Genomic DNA, 11031 nt, shown 5'->3' with positions numbered 1-11031 from the left:
TGCGGTAATAAGTTTTTGCAAAGCCTCATCCATAGCTTCAACATTTTCGAATTGAGCATGTCCATCTGTATGAGATCTATTAGGAGTGCCTTCACGAGATCGCCGAGGAGAGCCTCGTGGAGAAATAATCAGTGCGTTATTATCCTGAGGGTCTCTCTGAAGTTGTTGGTTTGTATGGTTTTCTTGGTTTCCTTGAATGTTGTCATTGTTGTTCAACATAGTTGATGCAACAAGGAAAGTTAAGCGAAAAGAAAATAGATTATCAGATTCTCGGTAACAGAACCAATTTGTTTAACCAAAAAATAAAATTTTAGTCAAAGCTAGAGTTTAGAATAACACGAGTTACTGATAATCGAAAGAATATATAAAAAAGAGTAATTTGGGTAGCAAGAATACAATCAGGAGAAAAAAAGGTAAACCAAAGTATATTCCAATAGTGTTTCGTGTCCCTACAATTGATCAATTATCTCCCTTTTATAGCTATTTGGGAGATATGCGTTTTGCCCTTGTCTTAACAAGGCTATTATGAGTAATTAAAGACATTGAATGCTACGTTACACAATCATTGTATTTAATACAGATTCTCTAACGTATTCAGTATTTAATGCTCATTAAATACTGTATCTGAACTCTCATATATTGTCAGATTCATCCCCCTTGATTCCCTTACCTAAATGACTTAAATAGATACGGGCGCCGAGTCCTTTGAATATCTGTCCGTGTCTCTTCCTTTGCCTTTGCTCGTATCTGTTGCAACTCGTGCCTCTTTACCAGTTGTAACTTTTTGACTAGTCTACATATCTTGACACGTCATCTTTATATGTAAACACAATTTTTCCCAATACAACACTAATAGCAAGTAATAATAAGAAAAGATAGTAAAAGAGAATATGAAAGAAGTACTGTAAAGTGACTATGGAGTAAATGTAAAGTGAAAGTAGCACGAAAATATTAGAGTTCATAGCACTTCTTCTTCATAAGCAAGACATATCCACATAGCTTGTATGACTCAACATATCTAATTTCAACCAAGCAACAATTGTTCAAATTTTTTGTTGATGTGGGGAAGCCTTGGTATACAAGTAGTAGACAACAGATAAAGATATGGTTATCTAAGCAAGACACCTTTCAAAAGGTTTATTGTTCCTAACATATTGAATTCAGGTCTCTTTCTTCCATTGTAGAACTGAAAAGTACAAAATGTATACTACAATATGCAGTCTAAAGAATCGCACAAATTCACCGAGGAATCAGATTCACTGTGAGAGTAAACCTAATATTATTTGTGATTCACCTTTACATGTTTGTCTATTCAATGAGCAGTGGTTTAGTTTTCCTCTGATATCAGGAAGGAAGAACCAAATAATAGCAAGAACAAACTAAAGAAAATTGACAAGGATAAGCAAGCTGTACAAGGATCGACAGAGCAGGAATGGCCAAATTCAGAATATTAACATAGCCAAGCTGTACAAGGATAGTATGAGCTCAACAAAAAATGGCTGAATCACTGCATTTACAGAGACCATCCCCACAAAAAATTTCAGGCAACCAACATTTGTCGAACTGCCAGACATACATGACAAAGTGTAAAATTAGAAATATCAAACAACCACTACAATTAGACCACTTGATGGTTTGACTTTAAATGAAAATAGAGAAAAACATTCGAGACCGAACTGCAAAACAATCCCAACAGCAAATTTTGCAAACAAAACAATGATCTTGTTCTCAGACATTCTTGGAATTAGAGAAAATATTTTTGATTCTTCGAATCAATTGTGAAAGCCCTAAGACAATCACAAGCAACGAATGTAACAAACTCTTATCACAGTCAAACAATGTACTCCAATTCAGCAGTTATGCAGATAAAATCCTATCACTGTCAATAGGTTAATTCTCATCTACTGCTTTAACATAGTTCATCAGAAGTCAAAACAATTGATGGGTATTGAAAGTTCATTGTCGATGACATTTACTTACTGAATCAAATGCAAAAACTTTAAGCATGTTGTTTCCCATTTCCTCATGCGTTTCCTGGATCTGCTTGGCAAAAGTCACAAGAGAATAGCAGCATTTATGCAACTCAATTAGCTACAGCGTCACACTATCTGCAAATTCTTCTGGGATCTTTTGTAAGTTATCGCAATCTCTGATGTACACACGCTCAAGGCATTGGAAACAATCATCGGTGGATGTCCAATAATGAAGATCCAGATACTCAAGGAGTAAGAACTTCAATTTAGGGAATCCTGCCTCTGTTACTTCCCAATCTTCACCTAGGGAGGCAAATTCCTTCAGTTCGAGCACCTCGAGATTGGGCAACTTGCTAAAAATGTTTATGCAGTTCCAAGAAAGTTGAGTGCGGACAAGTTTCAACTTTTTGAGATTTGGTGGGAAAGAACCTATGCTTGGATTTATTAAACACGGCACATTGTCAGAACTTTCGCCGTACCGAACTGCAACAGTTAGTGCCTCGAGCGCTTCTAAATATTTAAGATTATTATGCCATCCAATCTCACTATGAAATTCCCCTGGTTTACCAGCAATTTTCAATTTCTTCACTTTCTTAAACCCTTCAAATATTTCCTTTGTGCAACAAGAAGGTATCAACCCAGAAACGGTTTGTAAATTTTCCAAAACCAAGTTCTTCACCTCATTTTCTGACGCCGTCTGAGGAGAGTACAAATACATACACCAACAATCGAGATGCCTTAACTGAGAGAGGTTCCAAATTCATTTGGTAAGGACATGCTCCAAACATTATTGTATTTTGAATTTGGACGAACAACAAGAGTTTGTAAATTCCGAAGTTCATAAATTGATAATCGTGCAGACTCACCAATCGTCAATGTTAAATACCTTAAAAGAACTAGACCTAGTATAGCTAAGGGAAAATCGGGATATTTATTTTGCTCCACGTATACTCTAAGAAGTTTGAATGAAAAGAATCTTAAATTAAGGTCCGTATCAAATTGGTGGAGAGAAAAGGAACGCAAATAAGGAAGATCATGAAATCTAAGGCGTCCATAAGTGGATAGTTGTCTTGATACCCACCTACAACCTTGAGGAAAAACGCATCCGGATCCTTTAATTTTGGTATTCTCAACATACAAAACACTCTGGCTGTCGGCTTCTCTCAAGCAGAAATCATGAACAAGATCATGAATCACACATGTCATGATTTTACCATCCATACCTTTACCTTTAGGAGTCCCTCTACAACCCATAATCTAATCAACTTTTCCACAGAAATATCGCTAGCTTTTGGAAAAATTCCAAAATACAGAAAGCAACCTTTCAAATAAGAAGGAAGATGATTGTAGCTTAAAGCCAGGATTCCTGAGCATTGTTGATAAGCATCAATTTTTGCTAATGAGCTCACACTTTCAGCTACTTTTCTCCACTCTTCCAATGTCCTCTTGCTGGAGAGAATCTTGGCAACCACAACAATCATAAGTGGTAATCCGTTGCAGTTTTTTGCAACCTCCTTTCCAACATCCTCGAATTCAACTGGAAAACCTTTTCCTACAAATGCTTTTTGGTAAAACAAATTCCAACTGTCATCTGAGTCAAGTAAATGCATCCTGAAAGGATCCTTCCGAGAGCTAGCATATTGAGCAACCTCAACGTCTCGAGTAGTCAACAGTATCCGACTTCTTTTACCATCGTCTGGAAGACACAGTCTAATATCATCCCAAGCTTCCTTGCTCCATATGTCATCCACAACAATTAAATACCTTCGACCCATTAAACTTTGTTTCAAGCAAACGGCTAAATCTGAATCGCTTTTCTTATCAAGCTCTTCTTTTTTCCCAAAATTAGCATCTGTAAGTAGGCCTAAAAGCATCTTTCTATAACTATAGTCCTCAGACACGATAATCCATCCACGGATGTCAAAAAAGCTCAAAACTGAGGGATGAGAAAACAGCCTTTTGGCAAAAGTTGACTTACCAATGCCGCCCATACCTGTAACAGAGATGACTTCCAGTTCAGTTGAGCCTCCAGTAAGTTGACTCATCATGTTTGATTGTTCAATGTTGTACCCCACCATATCGTTCTCAAGGGTTGAAGAATGCAATCGTAGTGAACTTGAATCACCATGCGAGGAATTTCCAGCTTGCAAATTGTTATTCTGAATGTGCGTGATGAGCTCTTCCTTGAGGGAATCAACATTTTCTATAGCTCGCTGTGAGATCTTAAAAAGACTCTCGAGGGCTTCCTTGAGAATATCCTCTTGATATAGTCTGTACCATAGTTCGTCCATAACCACATTTATTTGTGGTTTAACTTCGTCTTCTGCTTCATATGCTATGAATTTGACCTTTTCATACAAATTCTCCATTTGTTCACCATCAGAATGATCAAGAAACTCTTGCAGACAATCAACCTTCTCGTGGAGTAAATTCAAACTTTTCGCATTTGTGTCCCACAGATCCAAGTTTGATTGCATGTCTTCTGCTTCATTTGCTATGTGTTTGACCTTTGTGTGCAAATTCTTCATTTGCTCACCATCAGAATAATCAAGAAGCTCTTGCAGAGAATCAAACTCTCCGTAGAGTAAACTCAAACTTTCCACATGAGTGTCCCACATATCCAAGTTTGATTTCAAAAGCTCTATTGTTCCCATTAGAGAAGTCACTGCAACATAAGCAGCCATCTCTATCTATACTTCTGCCTGCAGTAAAGGACGTCCAGATTAGCGAATGAAGCACGTTGGACTAAGCAGCACTTAGAATGACAAACATGACTAATACTAACATTGAACTGTATCGCATACAATACAATACAAGTTGTCATTTTTTAGGCTTAATACATATTTCACTTCTCTAACATGCACAAAAGTTCCTTTTACATACATTTTCTTTGCAGACAACATATTACATACCTTAGGTTGCAATAGAGGCGGATCCAAAAGTTTAAGGTCATGCATGCACCACTAACCTATTATCCAACACAACCGTGGACTAAAAGTTTGACTATGCCTCATATGTTTAACGCATACCTTTCTATTATTTGGGATGCCCCCGACCAAGAACTGGTGTACTTCTATCATACACCATATAAATATACTAAGAGGCAGACCTATGTGTTTGGAGGAGAGGGGTTACCGGACCCGGTTAACTTCCGCAAAAATTCTGAATATGTGTGTGTGTATATATATATATATTGAAAACCATCATATATTTTACTTGAAACCTTTAAAATCAAAATGCAGAAGGAGGCACAGGTTGAGCAGTTCACTCATGTGTCCTTGCCACCTTTAAATCCTGGGCCCGTACTTATACTATTTATCACCAACTCTATAAGGCAAATTGGACAAATGGTACAAAATACTCAATTATAATTTAATAGAAGAAAATGACTCTACAAAGATCTAATTATTTTTACATTACCAGTCTCCTACATTTTAACACAAAGATCTCTTGTGAAATGGTTCATATCATATACTCCCTCCATTCTAATTTATGCGAACTTGTTTGACTGGACACGGGATTTAAAAAAAATAAAAACTTTTGGAATTTGTGGTCCTAAACAAGTCAAAAAAGGATCCAAAGTATTTGTATGATTATAAAAATTTCTCATTAAGGGTAGCATTGGAAGTTTAAGCTAAATTATTTCTAAATTTAAAAAGGGGTCATTCTTTTTGGAACGGACCAAAAGTGAAATAGGTTCACATAAACTGGAACGGAAGGAGTAACTATTGGACCTGGCAAATTGAGAAAATGGTGCAAAATAACCCATTATAATTTGAATAGACGAAAATGAACACACAACGATCTAATTGGTTTTCTTTTTCCCTTTCATTTTCTTTCTTTCTCCGTTTTTGTCCCCTCTTTTCTTTAATTAAAGTTTTCCTCCATTAAAGACCACCTTCACCAGTTCTCTGCCTGATTTGGTGTCATGTTGAAGTGTGTGACCATCTCATCTAAAAGTTTAAACTGTTAGAGAGAACACACTTTTATTTAGTAGTTAATTTCCTCTTCAATAGAAACCACCAATTAAATCTCCATCTCAACCAATAAATCACATATCTTCACCATTTCTCCATACAAGACACATTGCATAACCCAGGTTTTGGGTAGCACCTTTAGCATTACAATTCTGAAGGATGCATAACGGTGTTTTTACTGAAAATTAAAGTTTTCAGAACTGAATTATACTGAGAATTTGTGAAAGACCCAGTTGCAGATGATAAAACTATTTCTTCTTCGAAAATGATTTTATTCATATCAAACACATTTTTTTCTTCTTTTTAGAACCCAGAAAAACTCGCAGCCGCTACAACCTCTACCACAGCTTCTGCTTTTCGGGCGAGCACTCTGTACACACTAGGTAAACCGCCACTGAGTAACCTGCAAACTATACAGAGGATGTAAACTGCATACACTAGGCAAGCCTATGCGACAGGCTCGACCCAGAAAACATTGAGGGGATCCATCCCAGGTCATCTGTACGGATGACCGCCCTCCAAACGAACTGGGTCATCCCAAAGAGACATATCTAACACATTATAGACATGAAATTGCTCATTTTTTTAAGAACAAGACAGAGAACATCACAAGTCAAACTAGAGCTCCATATATAGCAATGCAATATAGTTTAACATAAACAGAATTTTGAGTACCTTAAAACGGAGATCTAACAGCTCTAGCTTTTTTTGGTTGTCAACCCCATTTGTTTCCCCTAGATGAAAGTCAACTTAAATCTCAGCAACTAATAATAGATATTTAGAAGTAATACCAACTTGTAGCTATTAATTAGTATTAAATAACAAGGGATGACACATAAATAGTAATTCATGATTTTAATTGCACATGCTTTCTTTCCACTTTGCTTTAGCTAGAGTCAATTGCTTCCAACATCGAAGCCAGAAATTTTTCAAAAGTGTTTAACCTTGAAAGAAGAGAAAATAAATTTTACAACAAAGGTTGTTCAATATAATGTTATGAATTTTTACCTCCTATAGCAAAGCTTAAGACCTTATTTATTTTAAATAAATACCATTTAAAAAAATTATATTCTATAGATATCTTTTAAGGTTTATAGCAAAATATTTAATTTTGATTACCTCCTAGCCCTAAGCCACTAAATACACTAATCAGTTACACTATTTTCTTTCTCTCTCTACTTTGATATATCCCATTCTCTTCCTCATCCCATTAAAATTTCCGATCTCCTCCTCCTTCCACCGGATTTGTGCAAAGCCCACTTCAGAAATTGCTCCAGCTCCCGCATCCGACGACTGCAACGGCATATTCCTAATGGTTAATCAATTATTCTTAGTGAAAGAATGTTTACTTTCTGCACACGATCTAGCAGTGACGAGCTCAACTGTGTATGCGATAGATTGGTAATTTGGTATTTGAACTTAAAGGACAACTCCACAAACAGGGAATAGAATTTTGGTTTTTCCTGATTCAATAGCATAGTGGTATTTTTTGTTCAATCGATTCGGGTTAGGTTAAGTCCTTATTTCAATTGGATTGGATCTTTCTCGTTTTCTTTTCTTTCTCCATTGTTGCTTATGGAATCATGGTCGGAATCTGATGAGTAGTCGGAAAATTATAGACTAAAATAGGTCGTTGAAGTTTGGGGTTGAGCAATTTGAAGATTTTGTTACCTTTTTTTTTAAAGCATTTCAATGTATTTCGCTGTATTTCTATCTATTTCATTGTATTCACTATCTTTTTTTTCTTTTTAATTCAATGTATCTCGTTGTATTCCATATATTTCATTGTATTCAGTGTCTTTTTTTCTCATTGTATTTCAATGTATCCCTCTGTATTCTATCTATTTTATTGTATTCATTGCCTCGCTATATGCTATGAATGTATTCGACTGTATTTTTTTAATTAATATAATTTATGTATTCAGATGTATTATATAATTTCTCTGAAGATTGCTATGTTTTTGGGTATTTTGCGGTTGAGAATCTTTTTTATAACTGAAAAATACAAAATTTGTGTGTTATAATTGGGTTTGTAGAGTTATATTAAGAGTCTATTATGTTAATTGATTCACTTTCCGTTTTAAAAACAGTGTCATCCCCTATTTCATGCCGTGAATACAGTTGAATACAATAATATGTCCAGCTGTAATCTCATGTTTCACTCCATGAATACAGTCGAATACACTCGAATAAACAACTGATTAGTTGGACTTCCCTAATTCACGTCTATTTTTGCTACTGTATTCATGAATACAATATCTTAAATACATTAAATACATCTTATAACCACTGTCACACCTCCTTTTTGCGCGCCCGGCCCCGAAGGGTAAAATGCGCGAGGGAGTTTTTCCAATTTAAGTGACAATATTCGAAATGAGATTATTTATTTAATTCAGAGTCGCCACTTGGGAAAGGTTTGACTTTTGGTGTCCCAAGTCACCAGTTTGTCTTGAATCCCAATTCGAGGAAAATATTCGACTTTCCAAATGAAGTCTGCGAACCAGAAATTCTAAGTAAGGAATTCTGTTGACCCGAGGGAAGGTGTTAGGCACCCTCGAATCCCGTGGTTCTAGCACGGTCGCTTAAATTGTTATAATGGCTAAATATCTGATTTCAATACATGTTGTGACTTATGCACTTTTATTAAGTTTAAAACCGCTTTTATTATTATCATTTATTTTTATAGAATTGCAACGTCGTGAAAATGCATCTCGAACCACGTCACAATCAACGCACCCGTAGTTGTTAACATATTTCGACTCTGTTGAGATTTGAATTTGGGTCACATAAATGCGCACCCGAATTTAAGAATGTAATTTAATCAAATCGCGCCTAAAGAGTCTAACGCGTTATTATCTTTGGGGAAGGCAGTGAAATTCACTAAACAGTCCATCCCAAATTCTAAGTATTTATTATGATCAATTATTGAGGGCCCTACAATTTGCATTTTTATTTGGCGAGGCTCGTGTCATTATTTTTAAAAGGATAATCTTAGCATAACTACATTTTCTATTTTTTTGTTTTCTAAAATAAATGAAGATAAGGTCCTACTTTATTTACATACTTTCGAGTTATTATGGTTAAGTTTCAAAAGTGAGTTGTTTAAGGAGTTTGTATGGCAACACATAAAACATTCTACATACAGACAGTAAAAGAAAGAAAACACTACATTAAATTACAACTTCAAATCTTTCTCATTTTTTGCATTCATGCTTCGAGTGGCTTACAAGATGAACCAATGTATCAGTTTGTATACCTGGTATTTGGAAAGCAAGGAATGAAAATGAAGATCAGTAGAAGCAGCGGTAGTGTAAATACACAGCAACAACAGCAACCCAACAACAGCAATTCGAATTAGATTCAAGGCCCAGAAAACTTTGAAGAAAAACCGAACAACTCAAATAGAACAAACCCAAAGTTTGTAAACCAACTAAACAGCAACAAACCACTCGTTTATTAAAACCCGAAACTAAACTCGTTTCTCACTTTGTTTTTGTTTTCTCTTTTTAAACTCTATCACACTCTCTTCAGATATTCAGAATGTGTTCCTCTCTCAAAATAATCCTCAAAAATCTTTCAAGTTTTAGTCTAAGTCTTCCTCTCTCAAGTCTTAGTCTTTTTTGAATGTTCAACTCCTCTCCCCTAAGAATGTGTCAAATGACTCTATTTATAACAAGAACTTAGTCTTGAATCTCCAACCCCAAATATTCCCTCATGGCATGCTTTGTCCCCTACTACCTTAAATAAATACATCAACCTCAACCCATTATATTTTGTCCCCCATGCCTAACATAAACAATTACAATATTTTCCTCCACTACATTATGTCTTGTCCCCCATTATATTAAACAATTATATCACCCACACCCCATTATATTTTGTCCCTCATTCTTAACATAAAGAATTATTCAAAATGTTCAATTACCAAACTAACCCTCCGACCTTATTGCGATTACCATTTTACCCCTGAACGTACTGCAATTTACCAAACTACCCTCATCAGCTCTAAACAAACAATTAATCAAACTTAACCAAAATATAGTCAATATGACCAATTTCTACACAAATTCGAACAACAAATCACATGAACATGATGAACAACACAACTCTAAATTAATGGAAATAAATTAACCATATCGGGAACCAATCCTGATTAACTTAGACCAAAAATGGATGAGCAAGGAAACAACGATATTAACAACACAATACATGATTTATCAATGAATCAAAAACATAAACTCACATTAAATCACTGGATTAAAAATGAACTTCAAACAAAGATGAACATGAACTAAATCTATTTTTAAACAACAAACATGACAGATTAAATGATTCAAACAACATTAATAATTTCTGGAAAATACATAAAACACATGAAACAAATTGAAGAAATAATTAATTAGATTTCAATTTGAATCAAACATTAAACTAACAAATTTTACCTAAACAATAAACAAGAACAATAAAACAAACATGAAACAAACTGAAAAATTCACAAAATAATGAACAAAACAAACATTTGCCGATTTTAGATTCGAGAATATCAAAACGAAATACGGATAAAATAAAACTCAAAATCTACTAACCGGATCGAAACGAAATATGTACGGACTGTTTTGACGACCCCAACCAAAACTCGAACAAACGATGACGAACACGAACCTAAAAAGCAACTGAAGGGACGATGAAGCACATGTGAAGCAGTTCGACGCAGCAGACGCGATGAAACAGAAGCAGCTGGGGTGAGTTTGGTTTGTTTGTGCGAAGAAGATGAAAGCAGGAACGTGAGCAGCAGTCTGGCTGCGTAAATGGTGGACGCGCAGCAAAAGCAGCGGCGAAGCAGACGGGGAGGTCGACGGACATGGCGAACAAAATCAGCAGCTGGACGCAGCTGAAGCAAGCTGCGAATGGAGATGCATCAACACTGTTTGGAGCAGCCATGGTCGTCGACATGTTGCTGCGTTCAACAACTATGGTTGTCGAGGAGGAAGAAAGCTGAAACAGTAGCAGCAGCTATATAAAAAACATGGAGCAGTAGCGCGAGCTGAAGAAGATGAAGTGACGACGCAGAATAGCTGCGT

General features: G+C 35.8%; 2 protein-coding genes across 2 annotated transcripts; both read right to left on the bottom strand.

Moving 5' to 3' along the window:
- Nucleotides 1-444: 444 nt before the first annotated feature.
- Nucleotides 445-7778, bottom strand: LOC107769347 (putative late blight resistance protein homolog R1B-17). Its single transcript, XM_016588556.2, has 2 exons — nucleotides 6626-7778; nucleotides 445-4675 (listed from the first exon to the last, which is right to left on the bottom strand). The coding sequence occupies exon 2, from the start codon at nucleotides 4655-4657 to the stop codon at nucleotides 3176-3178; it is 1482 nt and encodes a 493-aa protein (XP_016444042.1). The 5' UTR covers nucleotides 4658-4675; nucleotides 6626-7778; the 3' UTR covers nucleotides 445-3175.
- On the bottom strand, nucleotides 2092-2691 carry LOC107769348 (putative late blight resistance protein homolog R1C-3). Its single transcript, XM_016588557.2, has one exon. It carries the CDS (start codon nucleotides 2689-2691, stop codon nucleotides 2092-2094), a length of 600 nt encoding a protein of 199 aa, XP_016444043.1.
- Nucleotides 7779-11031: the final 3253 nt, after the last annotated feature.

Source organism: Nicotiana tabacum, chromosome 1 (assembly GCF_000715075.1).
Source record: "Nicotiana tabacum cultivar K326 chromosome 1, ASM71507v2, whole genome shotgun sequence".
NCBI lineage: Eukaryota > Viridiplantae > Streptophyta > Magnoliopsida > Solanales > Solanaceae > Nicotiana > Nicotiana tabacum.
This window is presented reverse-complemented; position numbering and strand designations above follow the sequence as displayed.